The sequence below is a fragment of the Gymnoscopelus braueri genome (genome assembly GCF_963280865.1).
Source record: "Gymnoscopelus braueri genome assembly, contig: SCAFFOLD_143, whole genome shotgun sequence".
NCBI classification, from domain to species: domain Eukaryota; kingdom Metazoa; phylum Chordata; class Actinopteri; order Myctophiformes; family Myctophidae; genus Gymnoscopelus; species Gymnoscopelus braueri.
The window spans coordinates 25,001-49,779 of record NW_027660932.1 but is presented as its reverse complement, the minus strand read 5'-3'; the positions used below and the strand labels follow the sequence as shown (position 1 = coordinate 49,779).

Sequence of the window (24,779 nt, the reverse complement as noted above, 5' to 3'; positions counted from 1 at the left end):
ATCATTTGGGGACCCCGACCCCCAGTTTGGCAACCACTGACATAGATAAGACCTTTATGAATATAAATACATCTTGATTGTATTCACCTGTTTGATTCCCATAGCTGCACATTCCTCCACTCACACCTGACTTTAATTATGGAGACACAATTGGTCTACTACGTTCTTTATCAACTCTAAATGACGTCAGACGGTGCATTACTTGTTTTAAACTCAAACAGTACATTAAAATATGTATCTGAAAACATTGGAGGTGAGAAATAAACAATGCAGTAGACCTACACTAAAGAGCCCTGAGTCCCTCTCTGTCCCTCAGCTGCTCTCTGATCTGTGTGTGTGTGTGTGTGTGTGTGTGTGTGCGCGCGAGTCCAGAGGTCCCATAGCTCGGAGGGAATGGGACCGTCGGCTGACGCTATGATTGGTTACATCAAAACACACCCTCGTTTCTGAGCTAAAAACTAGCAATAAAGCCAAATGAACTGCTGTCCGTCTTTAGTCAAAATAAACTAAACCACTTCGCTATTTACCGAAACAAAAGCTGTTTTGTGTTGTTGAAAGTCTATTCTCCAGGATGGGAAGCCTTTCAGCACCACCTTCTCTGTAGAATACACTTTATGGGCAGAAAATAAAATATGTCCGCCGGATGGAAATTACTTTATTCGCTCCACTGCGCCCCCTACAGATCTGGTCGATGGTAATTTATATTGAGCAGATATGTAGGGGGCGCAGTGGAGCATATATAATAATTTCCATCTGGAGGACATATTTTATTTTCTGCACAACAAGTGTATTCTACAGAGAAGGATGGCTTTTTAAAAGCCATTTAAGCTTTAACTAGACTAAGTTTGAACTTGGTGTGAGATTATTCAATTTAATTATTTTATTTAAAAATGGGAGTAATTAATTCGTTTATCATTATTTATTATTATTATTATTAATATATTTATAAACGTTTCATTTCTCAAACACATCTGTGTCATTGTAGTTATTGTCTGACCCATTATTATAAACTTTAATGATCTTCTCCAATAGTTTGTTATTACAGTCATTTATTTATCAAATAGTTATTAGCCTGTCAGCTAACCAGCCAATCAGAACGTGACCATCCCTGCCTATGGGACGGACGGTGGTGTGTTTTCTTCCTTGCTGTTTCTGCCAGGCAGTTAAAAACCAATGCCATAGCAACATGACCATGCATCCTGTCAGTCAGTCAGTCAGTCAGTCTGTCTGTTCCATTAACTCTCAAAACAACCATACATTAATAAATACAAATACACAACATTCATTGTTTCATAAGCTCGTTGCAATGTGACACAGTTCTAGACTTTTTATTGTACATACTTTTTGTTTTATCATAGTTTTGATTATTTATTTCACCGTTATTGCTTTGACAATGTAAATGTATGGAAACCCATTTCCACCAATGTGGAGAAAGGAAAAATAATGACATTCTTTCTCAAAATAATGACTCACTATCTCATAATTAAGCATATCATAATTAGGCTATGACTTTGTATCTCATAGTTCCTTATAACTTGGTGTCTCATAACTATGACATCATTTCTCATAATTATATGCTGCTGTTTTTATATCGTTTTTAGCCTTTGTTGTGTTTAGGTGTCTTATTTATCTTATTTATTTACTCTGCCATGACCAGGACCTGAGTAACACATTTCATTCTGTATGGAATGACAATAAAGCTCCTTGACCTTGACCTTAGAATCTCATAATGAATCAAGAACAATGGCTTCTATTTCAGCATGCTAACTTTCCAGGAGGAATCCCCACTGATGATGTCACTGGTAGGCAGGTTTCTGAACTGTCCACAGCCCACCAATGAGACACAGAGTGATTAAACAGACATTGTGCCATCTTATAGTGAGCTTTAGTGACCAGTTATATGAAGATAAGGTTTAAAATGGGAGGCACTGCACTGTCTCTATGCATTTGATGCAGCCTATGACCTCGTGTTTACCTTGTTTACTGTAAATCACTCTGGATTAAGAGCGTCTGCTAAATGCCTAAATTGTAAATGATAAATTGTGAAGTGCTCCTTTAATATAAATTGCCAGCATAGGCAGTGAAGAGTCATTCATTCACACATTGTCCTGATTAAAGTTTAAGTATCATCATGTGTCTGTTCTGTTCCCATCCTGGATTAATCTAACACAGGGGTCATCACCATGCCGCCTTGTGATGGACATGTTCATGGGCCACGAGGCTCAAAGACAATAATGACAAAAATGTATAAACGTTAATACTCATATAGATAGGACCCTCAGCCTATACAGTACAACAAGGCCCTTCCTATGGCTATAACAGCCAGGGCCCCTGGCCCTCCAATAAATAGGCCCTCTTAGACTGTAAAGGTCTCTGCAGGTGCTTTCTAGACCCACAAATGCCTCACAACCCAAGTATTGTGTTTGTGTGTGTGCCCACCTGACGTGATGGGGGGGGGGGGGGTATTCATCCGTCCCATGGAGTCTTATAGGTGACTCTTTATTTCTAGCTGGTTTACAAGGATATTCATCAGCAGCCGTCAGCCTCTGTGTGACTTTTTGTGATCATCTTCTTTTTAGAGAAAGGTGTTAAAAGGATCCCCGGCTAATAATCCTTATTATACATTGTAACTGCCTTATATACTGTAGCCTTACTAAAATGAAAATTGAAACTCCTTAAATATTGTCCAGCCCTATGGAATGTATGGAATTCATGTGCTAACTAAAAAAAACCACTTCCTAAGGTTAGTACTGTATGAGCATCAAAACTATATTTAAAAAACTTTTTATAAGCATTCCATACATTCCATAGGGCTGGACCACACATGGACAAATGACGTCATCAACTTGCGACGGTAGTTGTCCCTATTGAGTGAAAGATGAACTATTTCTAAAACAAATACAATATTTAAGGTGTTTTTAATTCTATTTTAATGAATTAAGCCATAAAGACTAATCAGCCAGGGATACTTTTAAGACAACTCTCAATCTCATGTCCTGTTTGGGCACCTAAATGTCTCCAAGGTTATGGACCAGCCTCTCCTCCAAGCTGGGGTCAGGCCTTAGGCTTAGACGGTCTTACAGCACTAGAAAGCCAAGGCTATTTTAAAGTTGGTGCGAGTGTACTCATCTGACTTCTAACTACGTACGTCCTGATGACATCCACTCTCTGTACTCTCCCAGTGACCTATATAAAAGATACAATTTAGGATAACCTCAGTTAAAAATAGAGCCATGCACTCTAAGTTAGCTATCAGTTGTGGTTGTCAGGAAATATAGGCGAGTACTGTATATGTTTACTACAAGAAAATGTTGGTTTATGACTATACAGCCTTTATCAGGAGTAACATTCATTGATAAAGATATGAAATACCTTTGATGTGAATAATAATGTCCAAGTCAATAATTTGAATTAGATTTGTTTTTTTTATTGCAGGCAATGGAGTGTAGCAGTTGAGTATCCATTGAATACATGATAATTAATCAAAATGAAAGAAATACAATAATTGAAAGAAATGTAATATAAAAAGACAAATTTTGGAGGGAACCAGTTAGCCATTCGTACTGTAACTCCCTATCAGCTGACCTAGCTGACCCTGTCTCTGCAGAAATACTATAATGGCAGTTTAAATTAAGAGAATAAAAAGAACATCTTGGAGGGATGCATCGTTACCTGACAAGGAATCCTCTTACTTCTGTTTCCTAAGGTTTTTACAGAACTACATGTACCCACCCTAAATGTCTAGACTGGTCCACTGATTTACTAGCATGTCTACTCTGGCTCCACCAATATAACTTCACAGATTACATTTCCATATATCATAGTATAATCCCACGATTACAATCATACAGATTATATTTCTTAAAAGAGTACAATTTAGTGATGTAATGTGGACGTTATATATAAAAGATTCCCGAAGGAATCAAACATTTTGCAGTCTGAAAGAAGCTTCTAGGTGAAAGTATGGTGGATCTAGAATGTGATAAAAGTTTTGAGGAGAATAAAAGTTATAAAATGATAGTTACAATAACAAAACTGGGCTTTCACAAGAGATCAAGTCCACTAATCACTCCCAGATGATTAATTTAACATTGAACTTGTGACCTGTCACTCATGACTGATTTCCCAAACTCCAAAGTTCAGGAATATTTCCATATATGGTAATAACATAAACAGCTACTTAGTACCTGTTTTTATTGCTGTAAAAATGCACTCAGTTCAGTTGTCAGTGTTACAGTCTGGATTCTAACACATCTTAATTTTCGCATTGCTTTCCCAAACTGGTCAGGCTTTTTATGTGTCAATTTTCATAATGTAGAAATTTAATCCAAGTTACATAGCATTCAGGCTGTTCACTCCTTCATCAATGGCTGCTTTAACTGCAGTTTTCTTTCAGTCATATGCCAAGTGAAGTCAAGTCATCTTTATTTAGATTTTTTTTTTTAAACAAGAGGAGTGGACTCAAAGTTTGGATTGTATTTGTAATATCCACTTCATAAACAAAACTAATATGAAGCATTTCATAAGAACATAGTTCGCATAACGTTCAAAAACATCTTTCATTCACGTGGAAACTGCCCCGTCTCAGATGAAATTGAGGATGAGTTTCTTGGTGAGTGTGTACCGACGGATTTCTGGCATTTGTTTGTACCTCGAAATCTGTCTTCTACCGACCTCCTGGTTCACGACTGTCAGGACCCTAAGAATGTCTTCTCCTCTGTCAGGAAACAGCAAACAGAGTAGAACATTACATTAGTAAAATGCTACGGAAATCCAGTGTGGACAATTCCTAGAGAAGGCATGGCAGTTGTGCTGGAGAACAATGTATCTGTAACTCACAGCCTGGACGATCAAATATATTTATGTATTGTATTTGTGGACATCTTGGTATATGTTTTTGTGATGGTCTTGCAAGCCTGTGCTGGGCATTTTGTGGTTCCGGACACTAATGGCTTATTTTGTATACAATATTAAAGAAAATGTTTTGGCCACCTAAAGGCTTGTGAAGTCAAGCCTTGTATCAGTGCTGACAGATGTTGAAACCTCCATCTCACCTGTGTGCTGCTCTTTGAAGCTGTCTGCACAGCTCCTGGATGTAGAAGGAACCTGTGGCAGTATCCCGGAATGATACACATTCCTCTACGGTCGCCATGCCCATCAGGAAGTCTGCGTCGTTTGGAACCGTTTCGTCCTGGGGCAACGATTCAGAGTCAGCCTGTATTGTACTCCATTTTTCGCCTTCTTCCTCGCTCGGTGTCGGGGATGGCAGCACCACTCCTTCCTGGTAGTCTCTCCCTTGGCACGCCTGGATGAAGTACAGCTTGGGCTTCCCTGCCAAGGTGCGGGCATTCCTGCTTCTGAAGGGCTGAGTCAACTCTTTGAGGAACACCTTCTTACCATCTGAACCGTAGACACAACCCTTCTCTCCGTGAGACAGCACACACACCACCTAATGTCAGAGGCAGAATTGATCATTACTTTGTGTGAAAACAGGAATGCACAGTGAAATACTGACACCTCTTTATAGATGTAGAATACCAAAGCATCTGCCTCTGTGAAATCTTGTCCTCCCAGTTCTTTCAGCACACGACGGATGTCATTTGCTGTCTGGTCGGTGTGTGTCTTCACCTCAAAGCCCAGCATGGAGAACACTCTTTCCAGAGACTCTGTGTAAGGAAAGAAAGATAATGTTTCACTGTATATTTTGCACATATGTGAAATTTGTCCTCTGCATTTACCCATCCTATAACTACTAAGAGCAGTGAGCAGCCATTGTATGGCGCTCAGGGAGCAATTAGGGGTTAAGAGTCTTGCTCAGGGACACAGGGACACATTGCTGGCCTGGCCTGGAATCGAACCTGGGACAACCAGGGCCTCTCGCTCCCCAGGCGGGCTGGCTCACTAACCACTGAGCTATCGGCCATAGCAGAGTGGTCAAATAGATGACAAGTGTTCAAGTGTTGACTTTGATCGAATAAAAGGCCTTTATTGACTATCAGTGACATATTAGATCAGATCACTAAAGCAGGGATACATACCCTTATCTTTCTGAGTTCCTGGGCGGTCATTCAGCTCGTCCACAGAGAATATCTCGTTGTTGATGATCAAACACGTCCCACGTGGTTTATGAGTCAGTGTGTAGTATTCAGTCTGCAGGAGCCACACACACACACACACGCACACGCACACACACACACACACACACACACACACACACACGATAAGTAAGGGAGCTCAGAGAAGGGCATTGTGGGTAGGGGGGCAGAGCTTTCCTTTTCAGCATATGGCTGCAAGCTACTGAAAACATATTCCCAACGATTATAGAGTAGTCTAGGAAAAACACCTATGTGTGTGATATAAAAGTGATGTAAAAGTACGTTATGCAATGGGAAAATAGTGCTGCTAAATCTAAACGTCTGCTGGTCAAACTGTGTTGAGCTTCTGTTAGAAATCCACAGATAACATTTTATTTCACCTTTGCAGATATCAATAGGTCTAACTTTGTCTAGATCAATATTTCCGTTGCTGTAACCTTTACAATAGAAGAACAAGAAATGGGAGATGCTCTTCATTCAAAGTCAAGGTAGGTCTATATTTGCTCCCCACAACTGTCAAAGCCCTGAGTAGGCAACCCGGCCTGGCAGAGATCAGAGCTCAGAGACGCACACTTATCTAACTTTTAATTTGATTTAATTTAATTTCATTTAATGGGATATTTCACTTTAAAAAAAACGTTGGGTCATTTTATCGTCTACTCAGGCGTTTGTGAGCCCCCCAGACCCATTATAACTTCAAACTCCATTTTAACATGTTAGATTCATCAAAAACACCCGTCATTGGTTCTGGTGACTCACCCTGCCCTGTTTTTTTTTTGGAAAAAAAAATTAAATACAATAAAAAAATTAAATAAAATAATCGAAGAAACACGCCCCCACGTATTAGGAGGGCAGGGTGAGTCACCAGAACCAAGGACGGGTGTTTTTGATGAATCTAACATGTTAAAAATGGAGTTTGAAGTTATAATGGGTTTGTATAGGAAGGGGGTGTGTAATATGAATATCAAATATCTAAATACTGAATCAAGCAACTTAAAAACGGTCCGGGGTGCTAACAAAAGCCTGAGTAGACATTAAAATGACCCAAAGTTTTTTTGAAAGTGAAATATCCCTTTAAAGTTGTAATTGTGTTTAAAGTTTACTGTTGTTGCTGCAATGTTGCTACGACACCTGAATTTCCCCACAGTGATAAATAAAGATTAATCTTATCCTATCATTCTTCAGCAGAAAATGTTTGCTTCCCTTTCCTTCAAAAAGTGTCATCTGTCTTGTCTCATGTCTCACTCTGAAGTCTGACAGACCTGTCTTCTCTTGAGTCTAAAGGTGTCCTTAGTTCCTCATCACCATGTCTTCTATTTGTTACTAAACGTGGAGAACATGGTACCTGTAGCCACATTTCTCCAGGAGAATGGCCCCCATGGCAGCCATTAACTGTGAGATATTTACCTCAGAGTCAGGCTCTGTGTTTGGTTCTGCAGGGCCGTGCACGTGCACACGCCCTGGGTCACATGCCTCAGTCACGGTCACACAGAATGGGCTCTTGGGCACCAGAGAGCCATCGTAGAATACCTCTACACTGTGTGGTCCTGAAACATGTCAACAGAACAAACACCACAGACATCACACTCACATAGTGGGATGATGCAGAGACAATAAGCACCGACATGATCACTTTAATAAACTAACTCACCCCTCTCGTAGGGAGTGTATTCCACGCCGTAGGTTCCATCCCCATGGTCGGTGATGAAGGCGTCCGTGCTACTGCCTGAGGGGTTGCTGATCAGGGTCTGGATGTGGTCACCGCCCTTCTGTGTGAGGGAGCGGGCATCCACAGTGAAGACGGTGAAGGCCTCGTGGAACACGTCTGTTACACAGTCCAGGAAATGCACAGAACATGATTACAAGACATAGAACAGGTACACAGTAAAATCCTCAGTGTTCATTTCACTGCATTGTAAAAAACTGACCCATTTACAGTTTGTGGCATTTAACAAACACTCTTATCGAAAGTAAAGTACAAGAAATGTGTAAGCATCAATTTCTAGGGCCTGTAAATTACAAGTAACTCATATCATAATCACACCTTAAGTGCTGAGGCTAGACCTGATAAGTGAGGCAAAAGGCCAAGAAGAAGTCAGAGTTTTTTCCTTTTACAGTTTAAATTAATCTAAGGTAAAGTTGAAGTGGCACACAGGGACACAAACAGAACCTCTGTCCTCACCTCTGCTCTCCACTCCAGGTCCAAACACATGGACTCCACTGGTATCGACGGCAGGCTCCACATACAGCAGGACACATGAAGTTAATTTCATCCATTAAAACTAATACATTCACCTTAACAAACATAAGAAGGTCTTGAGATGTTCTTACAGCAGACAGTGGGAGACAATAGCGCCACTTGTTGTTTGATCAAATTACTGCAGGCTTGCATCGATTAATACACAGGACAGATGGAGCGATGGAAATAAGCCATAGACTTTTTTGGGTTATCCTTTTAGCATCTTTTTGTATACATCTGTAACTGTTAACCACTTAAACCCCATATGGGGTGTCTGTTATTGTGGGGAAAGCTTTTGCTGAAAATAACCGATCGACAAGCTCACAACGGGACACAACGCGTCGCGTTGTGAGCTTGTTGATCTGCTATTTTCAGTGAAAGCTTTCCCCACAATACGGACGCTGGGGTTTAAGTGGTTAATAAAGTAATCATTCAATCAATCAATGCATCTACATGTGGACCATACAGTCAGTTATTCAGCTACAGGTTAGACCAGTGTTTCCCATTGGTCGGGAACAATATTTTCCCCAATGGCCCTTTTTGTGGGTCACAGAATATTTTTTATGGGTCATAAATATGTGTTTCTTTTAATGTTTCGCACGCACGCACCCACCCCCACATACGCGCGCACACACACACACACACACACACACACACACACACACACACACACACACACACACACACACACACACACACACACACACACACACACACACACACACACACACACACACACACACACACACACACACACACTGACTTTTGGGTCTTGTGCTGAAAGGTATGCAAACCCCTGGTTTAGACACATACAATCTAAATTAACAAACCTATCAGACATCAACAATTATTCCCATACTGTAAAGTGCTTCTAATAAAGTAAAGTACTGTCAGATCATGTGACATACCTTGTGGGTCACTGGTTTTCCTGATGGCCCGATCACCTTGGCGTCGACCTTGCCCTGACCTCCAGTTCCCTTCATCTTCACATCCTGGTCTCTGCCTACAGTCATCTCTACAGAGAAAGAGGGAGGGAGGGGGCTGCTTAAAAATAATCATAAGATAATGAGACAATCTAGAGTAAAAACTCAGGTCTCAGGGGAGGGGCTCTGGACAGTTCAGAAACCCGTCTACCAGTGAACATCATCGTTAGGCAGGTTATTATTATTTATATCATATTTTTAAACAAGATTTTAAAGAACAATATCTTCCATTATAGCATGCTAACGTTCCAGGAATAGAAAGCCTGTAGTTTCTATTAGCTTGGATTCCCCATCGATGATGTCACTGGTAGGCGGGTTTCTGAACTGTCCACAGCCCTCCTCTGAGACACAGAGTGAGTAGACACAAATGGTAACTTATTATAATGAGCATTAGTGAGGACCAATTATATGAAGATAGGTTGAAATGGGTGAAGTCGTCCTTTAAGTAACACTGTTTTCATCTAAATGTTAAACTCTATTCCTCCAGTACAGTCAGTATGTTAAAATAAATGCTGTAATAATAGTGTGAATGATATTAGAAACAGGAAACTAACCTGCAACCTGCATTACACCTTCATTACTGAATCCACCAGGGAGGCTTGCTAGTGATGCTGTTACACTGGACACATCACTCTGTATGTAGAACAAAGAAGACATTAACATTTTACAATCACACCATAAATGTTATTAACTATCATTGTAAAATCAATAAGCATTATGTCTGGATTATGGATAAAATGACATGCTAAAATGTACAATAAATACATTTAGAAGGAATGATCAATAGGCTGCCCTGAACCAGAGGTGTTGGAAATATAAATGATTGTACGTGTTGTCTGTTATTATACATATGTTTTGGAAACTATCAAAGGTGTATTTTTTGTCCCAAAGGACTGTCAATTCTTAATGAACAGCTTCCCTATGAAACTGGACATGTCAATATTATGTGAGCATAATAACTTCCTTAGAAAGTTCTACTGTATATCAGAGATAGATGAGTGTTAGACAAACCCTCAGACAGGTCATTAGTATTGAGTGTCTGTCTGTGTCACCACAAACTACAACTTCCTCTCTCATCTCCTCTTCTTTCATCTTCTTCTTGACTGTTCCATTCTGATTCAATTTATTTTTATTTAGTTTTGTATTTGATATTTTCTTATCTCTCTACTCTTATCTGTACCTATCTTGTGTTTTACACTTACAGCTGTTGCTGCTACAACATCTGAATTCCCCCACAGGGATTAATACATTATCTTTATCATTCTTCAGCAGTAAATGTTTTCATTCTTTTCAGTCAGTCTTTCAAACAGTGTCATGTGTCTTGTCTCATGTCCCACCTTGAAGTGTCCCGTGTCTCTGACAGAGCTGTCTTCTCTGGAGACTGAAGGTTCAAAGTGTCCTCTGTTCCTCGTCACCATGTCTTCTGTTTTCTCCATCAGCTCTGTCACTTCTGAAATGTCCCACTTGATACCATGTAGAACATGGTACCTGTAGGCACATTTCTCCAGGATCCACCTCAGAGGTTCTCCTTCAGACTCTATGTACTCCTCAACACGTCTCCCTCCCAGCCACCCTCCCCACATGAACAGAACCAGAGTGTTTCTCCAGACTCTGTCCCCCAGCAGCTCCATGTGTTTCTCCACTGATCTCCTGTCAGCTTCAGAGAAACTGGACATGACAGGAACAGTCACCAGCACAGCGTGGGGTCCAGGAGAACACAGAGTCACACCGTGTAGAAGGACGTCTTTGGTCTTCTGTGATGGAGGTGTAGTCGACCAGTCTGGACAGATCACCACACTCACATTTCTGTCATCAACCTGACTCTGTTGTCTGACACATTGTGTCAGTTTAGTCTGGCTTTTAAACTCCTGGAATATGAAGTTACTGTATGTTAGTCATAAAATGCAAAACCTTCATTCTATTGTGTCCTCAATGAATACATTAATATGTTACTAATAACAATCCAGTAATATGATTGTAAATGGACCATTCTGCATAATGAGAACTTTTATTTTAGTTTGGTACAGTGACTATATTAATATGACAATAATATAGTCATTATGACAGTTCACCCCAAAAAAGTACTTTCTTTCTGTAGATTAGTCACTCCATGGAGACTTGAATTCATGGATATTTTCTAGTTTGTGTCTCATTCCTAAGACAATAATTTGATGACCAGCGGACCGGTAGGCAGCGATTCCGGTAGGAGACACAAAGGAGACTCTTTGTGTCTCCTACCGGAACCGCTGCTGGTTATCATATTATTGTCTTATGAATGAGACAAAAACTAAACAATATCCATGAATTCAAGTCTCCATGGAGTGACTAATCTACAGAAAGAAAGTACTTTTGGGGTGAACTATCCCTTTAAGACCTATTTTATGCTTTGGCTAAAGCTCAAAACATGTTGCTATGAGACAGGCTGTGAGCTTGTAGATCTGCTATTTTCAAACAATGCAAGAATAATGGGGGGGGGGGGTATGAAAAATGATTAACCCATTAAGACCGGGAACGCACCTGTGTCATTTTTATATACAAGCTCATAGCGCGGCACTCGGTGCCGCACTATGAGCTTGTAGATCTGCTATGTATTTTTTTTAAATCGTGAAGATTTGTGCAAATCTTTGACTATATATTTTTAAAGCTAACATTTGTAACTCAAATCTTTGTTTCTGGGGGATTCTGCAAATATCTTCTAAATCCTAACAGTTTAAAAAAAAAAAAACTTATGTTGTTATAATCAGTGGTGTTCAAACCTTTTCATGTCAAGGACCCCAAAATAATATGTATTTGGCCGCGGACCCACATCTCAAAACATGTTGTTCCAGGGACCCCCAGAAGCAAAGATTTGAGTTACAAATGTTCGCTTTAAAAATAAAAAATATATATTTAAAGATTTGCTAAAATTTCCGTGAAAAAAAAAAAAGCCGATCTACAAGCTCGTAGCGCGGCACTCGGTGACGCGCTACGAGCTTCTGCTATTTTTTAATGGCCAAAGAAATCTAAAGTAACATAGATGATGCTTTCCCAGTCTTAAAGGGTTAAGACACCAGGGTGGAAGTGGTTAAACATTCATGACAGCAGATACTTTCACATTAACATCAGAAAACATTTATATTTGATCTCTTCACTGTTTACTTCTTTCATTATAACATTCATATCATATTACTCACCTTGAATGGAGTCCATGTAAACACATTGTGCTGCAGAATGTGATTTCCAGCTCTGTTCCTGTCATTCTGCTCTCCACCAACCAGCATCAATCTAACATCTGATAGACTCTGATGTTCTCCTGACACACACACACACACACACACACACACACACACACACACACACACACACACACACACACACACACACACACACACACACACACACACACACACACACACACACACACACACACACACACACACACACACACACACACACACACACACACAGTGTAAAGCAGTGGTTCTCAAACGTTTTGGTTCCAAGGATCCCCACATGTATATATTTGGCCACAGACCCCCATCTGAGAATGTTTTGTGCCAGGGACCCCCAGAAGAGAAGATTTGTGTTAAAAATGCTAAATGATAAAAATAAAATAAACAGTAAGAAGAAAAAAAAGCAGGTGTAGGATACAAGCTCGCAGCGCAGCTGGCGGCGCAGCACAAAGTGACACGCTGTGAGCTTGTATATCTGCTATTTTTGACTAACCAACGTTTAAAATATGGAAAATGTTGCAGTGGGACCCCCTGGAAACCGCTAAAGGACCCCTGGGGGTCCCCGGACCCCACTTTGAGAACCACTGGTGTAAAACAACTAAGTACATTTACTCAAGTGCTGTACTTACAGTAAGTACAATTTTGAATTACTTTTACTTTACCTGAGTATTTCCATACTTCTACTCCACTACATCTCAGAGGCAAATATTGTACTTTTACTCCATTACAATTATTTTACAGCTTTAGTTACTAGTTACTTTGTTAAAAAATAGCTGATCTACAAGCTCACAATGCATCATGATGAGACACGTTGTGCTGCTTAACACTGATGTAAATATTTAGGATTGGATTCAGAGATTGAGTTATATGAATTATTAATAACATGAATTAATTAACATTGAGAATACAAACTGAAAATCTATATAATTGACCATAAATAATAATGAGCAGCTCTGCTTTACTGGTGTTCAGTTATGATGCTTCTTCTCTCAGTTCCTCTAATCTACATTAAGTTTGAATTTTAGTTTTATATTTATTGCCCCTTTTTGCACTTTACTGTACTTTTTAAAATAACTAAAATAACTTTACTGTACTTTTTAAAATAACTAAAATAACTTTACTGTACTTTTTAAAATAACTAAAATAACTTTACTGTACTTTTTAAATTAACTTTAAAAAAATATTGTTAAAACATTTTAAAATAGTGAAAATAGTCGATCTACAAGCTCACAATGTGTTGCATCGTGACGCGTTGTGAGCTTGTAGATCTGATATTTGCACTACTTTTGTGCAAAACTGATGAAGTATAGGGCATTAATTTACAAAAAAAAACATAAAAATGTGAAACATGGAGATACAAGGTTTCTACCCGACAACAACAATATTACAGGGCTATAGAAATCATGTCCTTCATCATCATCATCATCATCATCACAACCACCACAAGTGATGTTTTATTCATATTATTGTTAATAATAATTGGAAAGAGACGGACGGACGGACGGACGGACGGACGGACGGACGGACGGACGGACGGACGGACGGACGGACGGACGGACGGACAGACAGACAGACAGACAGACAGACAGACAGACAGACAGACAGACAGACAGACAGACAGACAGACAGACAGACAGACAGACAGACAGACAGACAGACAGACAGACAGACAGACAGACAGACAGACAGACAGACAGACAGACAGACAGACAGACAGATCACCTTTAGAGCTAGCTTTCAGAGTGGTCAGTTTCCTTGTCAGTGTCTGGACATGTTCCTCTATGTTCCTCTTCCTCTCTGACATCTTCTCACAAACATCTCCATCAGCTTCACAGTGTCCACCTCTGTTTCCTGACACCATCTCATCTATCTTCTGCAGCAGCTGTGTGACCTGAGTGACATCATCTGTCTCCTCATTGTTGAAGACATGGTATCTGTTCCCACATTTATCAAGAAGCCAGAGGAGGTCTTCTCCTTCAGCCTCAATGTACTGCTCAATGCTTCTGTCTCCCAGACTGTCTCCATAGTTGAACAGTACCATAGAGTGACTCCAGAGACTCTGTGACAGAAGTGTCATGTGTTCCTCTACTGCTACTCTCTGTGCTTTGGTGAATGCTCTATCAAGAGAAACCGTCAGAAGAGCAGCATGTGGTCCAGGACGACAGAGAGACACACTGTTCTGGATCTCCAGTTTGTCCATCTCTGAGGTGTCCTGTAGTGGACTGTTGTACCTCCAGCCTGGTGAGTCCACCACTGTCACCTGTCTCCCTGCTACTTTACCCTGTCTCACCTCACACTGCACTGACCTCTGACCTCCCTGACTGAAACCACTTCCTGTCAGAATGGTGTTTCCTGCTGAACTCTTCCCAGAGGCCTCCTCTCCCAACAACACAATCCTGAGGTCAGTCAGTCCTGTCAGAGAAAACAAGTCCTGTCACACAACAGTGAAAATAGCAGATCTACAATTTTATTTGCAGGTGAAATGTTATTGTTTAAACATGCTAACCCGAGTGTCCCTACTCTTTAACTGCCAGAGTAATAGTGTAATAGTGTTACGCTACTGCCAGCGAAAACGAGCGATTTTATCAACCTTTGAAAAATCATGGAATATTTTCTGTGAATGCTATCCGCACGGTGATCCCCTCATTACACACACAGGGGTCTCGTAGAATGGAGGGGAAAAACATTATCCGATAGCGGTAATCCGTTCCATAGTTTTGGCAAGTTGAAAATAAAATGTTTTGCCAAAAATATATAGTGTAAAAAAAAAAGACACAGGAGCCGAGATAGAGCATTTTTAAGCAATAAGTTAACAAGGGAGTGAATGGAGCAGCACATGTTTGGATGGTGTTATCTCTGGTTCTGTGTGAAAACTTTTTCTTTTTTTTTTCAAAACTCGTCCAAACTCGTCCTTGGCAGGCTGGGCCATAGCAGTATTTGACGAATTAATTCGTCCATGGCAGGCAATGAGTTAAAAAAGTTTAAAAGTTCGCCATTATAGTGAAAATTGCAGATCTACAAGCTCACAACGCGTCTTAACACAACGCGTTGTGAGCTTGTAGATCTGCTATTTTCACTATTTGGCATAAGATGAAGCATAGGACTTAATCACATGAAACCTAGCATCCCTATCCTGTGGAAATAGCTGATCTACAAGCTCGCAACGTGTCGCGTTGCACCGTGTTGTGAGGTTGTAGATCTGCTATTTTTACTCTATTTAAATGTTTAAAAATAATAATAAAAAAGGAAGGGTTTTGGACGTACAGCAACGATATGTTTAAAACATTGTATCTTTGTTCCTCAACCACTAAACCACTTCAACACTATACCTAGTTGAGTGGAGTCCCCCAGGGGACTGTACTAGGCCTCCACCAGTTTTCACTCTATACTAAATATATTAGCACAAAATAGCAGATCTACAACCTCACAACACAGTGCAACATGACATGTTGTGAGCTTGTAGATCAACTATTTCCCCAGAATAGGGATGCTAGGCTTCATGTGGTTAAGCCCTATATAGTTCATCATCATAAGACAAATAGAGAAAATAGCAGATATATAGCTTATAGATCAGCTATTTTCACTATTTTGGGGATTATAATCCTTTTTTTATAGGGACACCCGGGTTAGCATGTTTAACTCATTAAGACCTGAGGCCGATTCTACTAATACCTTCTAAACCAGCAGTTCTCAAACTTTTGCATGTCAAGGACCCCTAATGATTTGGCTGTGGACCCCCATCTGAATTTCTTTTGTGCCAGGGACCCCCAGGAGAGAAGATTTGTGTTAAAGAATGTGTCAAACACGTTCAAGATTTTTCAAAAATGGCACAAACCCTTTGATATACACTTGGGCGCGGACCCCCATTTGAAAATGTTTTGTGCCAGGGACCCCCAGAGGCAAAGATCAGATCTACAAGCTCATAGCGCGGCACTCGGTGCCGCGCTATGAGCTTGTAGATCTGCTATTTTTGAATAGCCAAAGCTAAGTGGTTAAAATGATTGTGATGCTATTTTAACTAATTTAGCTGAGGACCCCCCTGGTAACCCCCCCACTGGACCACTGGTGGTCCCCGGACCACTGGTTGAGAACCACTGGCTTAAACAATAACATTTCACCAGCAAATAAAATTTAAACAGAACACAATTTGTTTCTTTGTCAATACAATCTCCTCACATCAGAAAAATGCAATATAGGTTACAAAATGTGCTAATTGTCACTTAAACAAAGTAAACAAAACATACCAATGTGTTTTGGAAGTCCAGTTGTTTGTTTCTGGGCATCTGTCCTCCTTTGTTCTGCTCTTCTTCTGATAGTTCTCTCCTTCTCCTTCAGTTCCTCTGAGACGTGTTCTTCTGTCTCATAGTGACAACCATTACTAGTCACCATCTGATCTATCTTCTTCATCAGCTCTGTGACCTGACTTCTATCTCCTCTGTCACTAATGTTAAGAACATGGAAGCGACCTTCACATTTCTCAATAAGAGATCTTATCTCAGGGTGAGATCTAATGAGATCAGTGTTCATGTTGTTTCTATCTACAGTGAACACTATAATAGTGCGTTTCCACACTCTGTCACTGAGGAGAAATCTCACATGCTCCTCTGCTGACATCCCTGTTCCTACATATGGTCTGTCCAATCTGATCACTAGGACAAAGGCATGGGGTCCTAGAGGACACAGATTCACACTCTGTTGGATTTCTAACTGAGTCAGTTTAGGGGTCAGATCTAGGGGATCAGTAGACCTCCATCCTGGAGTATCTACCACAGTGACCTGTCTGCCTGACACTTTCTTTTGTCTCATGACACTCTGAGATGTTATTCCGATTGTGTCAAAAACCTCTCTGCCCAGGATGATGTTTCCTACTGAACTCTTTCCAGTGGGTCCACCTCCATGTCTTCCCCCGATCAGAACTATTCTCAGGTCTGACCGGTCGAAGTTCTTCCCTGGATGGAAACAGTCAAATAATACTATTATTATTGACACACACACACACACACACACACACACACACACACACACACACACACACACACACACACACACACACACACACACACACACACACACACACACACACACACATTTTAGCATTCATTAAATCTGACCCAAATAGTCTGAATGGAGTTTAGTTCAGGTATAACCTTGTGCAGTGGTGGGAAAAGTACTCACATTTTTTACTTAAGTAAAAGTATCAATGCTGCAACGTAGAAATACTCTGTTACAAGTAAAAGTCAGACATTTAACATTTACTTAAGTAAAAGTACAAAGGTATTGGCATCAAAATGTACTTAAAGTACCAAAAGTTGAAAGTACTCATTATGCAGAATGTCCCATTTCAAGTTTTCAAATGTATTAAAATCTTTTGAAAATAGCAGATCTATAAGCTGAAAATGCGTCGCATCATGACGCTTGTAGATCTGCTATTTTCAAATGGCCGAAATGTATATAGGGTTGAAGTGGTTAATGCATGTTTTGTAATAATAATTCAAATCTACAAAGTAACAAGTAACTAAAGTTTTCAAATAATTGTAGTGGAGTAAAAGTACAATGTTTGCCTCTGAGATGTGGAGTAGAAGTAAAAGTATCGAAAATTGGAAATACTCCAGAAAAGTAGAAATACCTCAAACTCTTACTTAAGTACAGTACTTGAGTAAATGTACTTAGTTACTTTCCACCACTGACCTTGTGCCTACAGTATGTCCTGTAAGCCCCCTGCTGATTTCTCTAATGATTGAAGCATGTGTGTATTGTGTCACATGTTCATGTGTTTGTTGTTGAACAGTGAACATCAAGCCATATGTTTAACATCATACTAGTAGCCTACTGTTGATGTGTGGAGAGAGTTGTAACAGCAACTTGTTACACCTTTTAACAGACTGATCTCCTGACACCATTCCTCTTATAGTCTGTAGTTCTGCTCTGCTCTGGATAACAACGTTTAGTGTGTAGGACCTTTATGGACCTGACCTGTGTCCAATGGAGCAACCCTGGTGCAACTAGAGCTCTGATTGGATATTTAAAAATGGCTTAAAACGGATTGGCACTCAACTGGAAGAGTAACATTCATGTGCAACATTTTGGACCTCACCCACCCCCCCCCCCCCCCTCTGTGATCTTTGGTAACCCCTAGGGGAACTATAATAAGCTCCCGCCCCCCCCCACACACACACACACACACACACACACACACACACACACACACACACACACGCACACACGCACACACACACACACACACACACACACACACACACACAGATCTCCATGATTGAATGCTTCTATGAAAATAGTCCATAATGTTTTACCTGCTGATGAGCTGCTGGTCTGAATCCCACTCTGCTGTGGGTTCCACCATTTGGAAAACATTGTAGCCAACTGGAAACACCCTAAATGAACATGACATTAATGTAAACCACCTACAGTATCATCATTACCTTTATTTAAACAATGATGGGCAGCTGAGGTAACAATATAGTAACACAACACTCTACATTAATAGAGTCACCAAGAAATAACAATAATTGTAAAGAAAGCATGAATCAGTAATGCTTAGAAAATACTTTAAACACTCATTCCAGGCAGATTAGATTATTAGATATCTTGTGTATGAAGTTGACACTTTGGCCTGAAGGTGGCAGCAGAGACAAGGTGATGGTTAGTATTCATCATCCAGAGAACAGGAATGTGTTCAGTAGGTTTTATAGGAATCCATCCATTCTGATCTATTAGTAGACATTTTGACATTCCATGTTTTTGGGCCAGAAAAACTAAATAGCCGTACAGATTGGCAATATCAACATTCCTGTCAGTTGCTGGATTGAGAGCTGTTATAGATTATATAATTTACATTTTATTTCATTAGTCTAATGTTGTGGAGACATAAAGTGATGGTGAGTCTGATGCTCCGGTACAGTTTGACACACTAGCAGAGAGAACAGTTCATATCTGGATGACTGTACAGTACAGTAAACTGTACATCCATCATTTACTATAATCTGATGTGTTTACCTATAAAAACACTTCTGTAACTTCATTTAATGACATTAGTAATGATATGTTGACAGATTAGTAAGCTTTGTGTCACTCAGAGTGTTTACCTTATTAAAGTGTTGAAGAAATGAGTCCAGACTGTAAACTTCACTCCTCCAGTGTCAACATGCACTGACAAGTGATTCCTGTCAATCAAGAGGAAAGTGTCAATCATTCATGTGCTGTGGATCAAAGTACACATTCTAGTACACACACACACACACACACACACACACACACACACACACACACACACACACACACACACACACACACACACACACACACACACACACACACACACACACACACACACACACACACGTACAACTGATGACATCACAACGTATTGTTGATACTGAAGTACAGTTATATACATTATAATTCCTCCATATACATTTATCCTGTATCTATTTTATTTCATTACTTTCACACATGGTGGACATAATGTTTATGTTATCTTATTACAGCGTGAGGATCTCAGACTTCCATGTGGATATTCAACGTAGCTAGTCTATATGTCATCAGTCATCTATGATCTATGACGTATGACTCCCACAAAAAATCGGGGTCTCATGTGTCTAGGGGTTTGAACATAATTGTCCGTGTTCGGGGGAGAGAAGCCGGGCGGTAAAGGTGATATTGTCACAAAGCACATGCTCCTACATGCTGTCAGCGGGAGACGTTGTTCTTTTCCCTCTTGTATTGTCTTACTGTCACTTTTATATTTGTGTAAGTCATGATGATGACCAGTGGTGGAAAGTAACTAATTACTTGTACTCAAGTACTGTACTTAAGTACAATTTTGAGGTATTTTTGACTTTACTGGAGTATTTCTAATTTTCAATACTTTTACTTCTACTCCACTACATCTCAGAAGCAAATATTGTACTTTTACTCCACTACAATTATTTGAAAACTTTAGTTACTAGTTACTTTGCAGATATAATTTATTGTATCATAAAACATACATTAACCACTTTAGCCTTATTTTCTACGTAGGATATTTGAAAATAGCCGATCTACAAGCTCACAACGTGTTGTGAGCTTGTAGATCGGCTATTTTCAAACATTTAAATCTTTTTACTTTTGGTACTTTAAGTGTATTTTGATGCCAACACTTTTGTCATTTTACTCAAGTAACATTTTGAACACAGGCCTTTTACTTCTAACAAAGTATTTCTACACTGTGGTATCGTTACTTTTACTTAAGTAATATATCTGAGTACTTCTTCCACTACTGATGATGACCACTGCTCACTCTTTTCGCATGCACTGGTTTACAGACACAGACACATTGTCCTGTCACACATTATACAGTATGTATATCTGACTGCAGATACATCCTCATATACTGTACACAGGACCTCATATACTGTACACAGGACCTCATATACTGCACACAGGACCTCATATACTGTACACAGGGCCTCATATACTGTACACAGGGCCTCATATACTGTACACAGGGCCTCATATACTGTACACAGAGCCTCATATACTGTACACAGGACCTCATATACTGTACACAGGACCTCATATACTGTACACAGGACCTCATATACTGTACACAGGGCCTCATATACTGTACACAGGGCCTCATATACTGTACACAGGACCTCATATACTGTACACAGGACCTCATATACTGTACACAGGGCCTCATATACTGTACACAGGACCTCATATACTGTACACAGGACCTCATATACACATTTAATGTATATCTGACTGCAGATACATCCTCATACTGTACACAGGACCTCATATACTGTACACAGGGCCGGCTGGATAGTCAAACATTAAACCATTTACAGATACCTTTTAACTGTCTTTTCTGACACTGAGTTTCTCACAATAACTACTTTATATCTCAGAATGCTGACTTTCTCTCATTTATAATCAGTGCAGGATTAGGTGCTTGTAGCATCTCATTATGTAATAACGGCTAATAATGTAACGGTTCATAATGTCATAAACTCAATGTAATAAAAGCAGAAACGGATATATATTTATAATATATTACTGTTAAACAGTGATATATATGTATAATATATTACTGTTAAACAGTGATATATATTTATAATATATTACTGTTAAACAGTGATATATATTTATAATATATTACTGTTAAACAGTGATATATATTTATAATATATTACTGTTAAACAGTGATATATATTTATAATATATTACTGTTAAACAGTAATATATATTTATAATATATTACTGTTAAACAGTGATATATATTTATAATATATTACTGTTAAACAGTGATATATATTTATAATATATTACTGTTAAACAGTGTCAGACAAACCTTTGCCAGGGTAGATTACATCTGGTGATGGTACAGCACGTCAGTCACCACAACTGTAAAGACAATAGCAAATATGTTCATTTAGACACAAACCACACAGTGTAACTGACACTAATTTCTTATTACTCTATTATGTCACAACTTACAATGATGTGAATCCATAATTAAATGTACAAGAAGTTCAGTCTGTTATTCACACACACACACACACACACACACACACCAACCAGCATCAATCTAACATCTGATAGACTCTGATGTTCTCCTGACACACACACACACACACACACACACACACACACACACACACACACACACACACACACACACACACACACACACACACACACACACACACACACACACACACACACACACACACACACACACACACACACACACACACACACACACCTTGCTGTCCAACAAAGAGCAACTTGTATTAAATATCTCTGTAACATTAACAATGTACAGTTAAAGGTAGGGTAAGTGATTTACTTTGGTTAAAATAAGTGTTAAATAGCTCTATATTGTGATAGTACTCATTGCTATAGAGTGTTTGTTCAGTAAAAGGAGTCTCCATGTCTCTCCAGCTCTTTATTAAACAAACGAACGAAAAAGCATTTTCAGTGCTCTCTCCTGATTGGCTTAAATGTTGTCACCTACCTGAAAATGTACTATATTGTGTTTACTAAAGAGCTGGAAAGACCCCTGTGACCCAACAAACGCTCTTAACAATGATTACTATCAGAATATAATACTTCAAAAATTTTAACAAAAAACAAAAACAAAAAAATATATATCACTTTAAGTGCAGAATGATTCAGGCCTGACTACAATACAATTAAGAGCAGCAGGATGATTAGGCTACTGTCAACAACAACAACAACAACAACAACAACCACAAAGGCTTTTGGCTACCTTAAATGATTTGGTAAATTTAACTGCACAACATGCACAATAATGGTTTTACATTGTTACAGCATGTGGGTCTGTCTTTATTTCTGACATATCATTTCATGGGCCTGTGACTTCCAAGGCGGGGACACATATTCATACCAAACAAAACCAATCATTTTTAATGATCACCTGCATAGCCTCTTCAAATGCAATATTAAAACGTTTCCATGAACCAGAGGCAGAGCTTTATTATCCAACTGAAACTTGATAACACGCCGATAAAAAACATCTCACTCCACGACAAGTTACCGGCCAGCATAACATAAACAAACACACATGTACTTCCTCTCTAAGTCCCCATACAGGGTTAATAAATCATTAGCCTCCAGCTAAGCTGTGAAATAAACATGTAAACTGAGAAGTAAAGTGCACTATGGGCCCTATTTTAGCCGCTGCCTAAACTTTTAACCATTTTTTAAAACATTTTCATTTAAAATTTTGTTCAACCAGCCGATCTACATCGACACGTTGCGAGCTTTAGATTGGCTTATAGTAAAACATGGCAAGGAAGTTTAGGGACAATGGCTAAGGCACCGGCTAAAATAGAGCAGAAACCAGCATAGACACAGAGAGGAGAGGAGAGGAGAGGGGAGGGGAGAGGAGAGGAGAGGAGAGGAGAGGAGAGGAGAGGAGAGGAGAGGAGAGGAGAGGAGAGGAGCTCTGCTGTGAGTCAGTATCAGTTATACTCCGTTACAAGTAAAAAGTCCAGAATTAAAAATGTACTTGAGTAAAATTACTACAAATATATATAATCGTAGTGGAGTAAAAGTACAATATTTGCCTCTGAGATGTAATGGAGTAGAAGTAAAAGTACTGAATATTGGAAATACTCCAGTAAAGTAAAAAATACCTCAAAATTGAACGTAAGTACAGTACTTGACTGAGTAAATGTACTTAGTTACTTTACACAACATGGAGGACATTGTTTTGGTGTCATTTTGTCAACATGGTTTCCTATAAAAAGTGTCAGTTGAGCAAAAGAGCTGCAGGTTGTTGAGAAACACAACCGAGACAAACCGGACGCGCTAGTCTACGCCACAACCACTCATGACTTCCTGTCTGACATAAAGAGTGTGCAGGCATGGGTGTGTGGGCGTGTACACACACACACACACACACACACACACACACGCGCACACACGCACACACACACACACACACACACGCACACGCACACACGCACGTGCGCACACACGCACACACACGATGTGCATATAGACAAATTCACAGAGCGCTGCCCTGTAGCTGCGCAATCATTATTGGTGTCAGAAACACAGTGGCATAACGAGCCAACAGTGGGCCCGGACGCGCACAGCCGTCGCTGATGGTGACTAATTAATTCCAAAGATCAGACAATCAACAATTATGGAAACGCCATAGACAAAACCTATCCATAAGAAACACTTAGATAATAATTAAAAGCAGATAGCTGGGCCTATTCATTGTGCTTGCATAACACATGGTCACAAATTAAGTAGTTATTGGAACATTAGCCTACATTTAGGGAGATTTGGCCTTTTATAGACAGAATTGTCGGTTCTCTGTGTTTCCTTAATTTTAGAAAAGAAAGGAAAAAGTATTTGAGACAGAACAGAACACATAGAAAACTATGGAAGCGAATAGATGCCATATTTCAAATATTCAAATTCAAAAATTCAATTGAAATAAAAGAAATGCATTTTAATCTTCAGGAAATTAACGAATTATTTTTTGACAAAAATGAATATATAATGCAATAGCATTTACATTTAATCTTCAGGTGTGCTCATTCTATGACATAATTAAATTAATACATAAAAGGTCATTTGATTTAACATTTTCCAAAAATGCCCCACTAAATAATGGACAATTCTCAAATGAAAAGGCTATTTTTAAAATGTAAATTAAATAAGGCTAATGTTTTTTAATCTTCAGCTAATACATGCATACATTTGA

At 39.4% G+C, this 24,779-nt stretch overlaps 1 protein-coding gene and 1 long non-coding RNA gene across 2 annotated transcripts in view; both read right to left on the bottom strand.

Moving 5' to 3' along the window:
• LOC308081043 (uncharacterized protein) overlaps positions 1-16,942 on the bottom strand; it is a 71,551-nt gene extending 54,609 nt beyond the window's left edge. Inside the window, exons 1-9 of the mRNA XM_080457449.1 lie at positions 16,774-16,942; positions 14,252-14,941; positions 12,491-12,609; positions 10,655-11,185; positions 9,872-9,950; positions 9,243-9,349; positions 8,278-8,332; positions 7,747-7,920; positions 7,503-7,642 (exon numbers count right to left, since the gene is read on the bottom strand). Coding sequence (XP_080313575.1) covers positions 7,503-7,642; positions 7,747-7,920; positions 8,278-8,332; positions 9,243-9,349; positions 9,872-9,950; positions 10,655-11,185; positions 12,491-12,609; positions 14,252-14,941; positions 16,774-16,936 — 2,058 coding nt within the window. The 5' untranslated portion in view covers positions 16,937-16,942. The remainder of the gene's footprint in view (positions 1-7,502; positions 7,643-7,746; positions 7,921-8,277; positions 8,333-9,242; positions 9,350-9,871; positions 9,951-10,654; positions 11,186-12,490; positions 12,610-14,251; positions 14,942-16,773) is intronic.
• Positions 16,943-17,120: 178 nt separating this feature from the next.
• The window catches only part of LOC308081048, a 10,648-nt gene continuing 2,989 nt past the window's right edge, over positions 17,121-24,779 (bottom strand). Inside the window, exons 2-5 of the long non-coding RNA XR_013932786.1 lie at positions 21,885-21,937; positions 19,633-19,710; positions 18,841-18,921; positions 17,121-17,478 (exon numbers count right to left, since the gene is read on the bottom strand). This is a non-coding gene — a long non-coding RNA (uncharacterized lncRNA). The remainder of the gene's footprint in view (positions 17,479-18,840; positions 18,922-19,632; positions 19,711-21,884; positions 21,938-24,779) is intronic.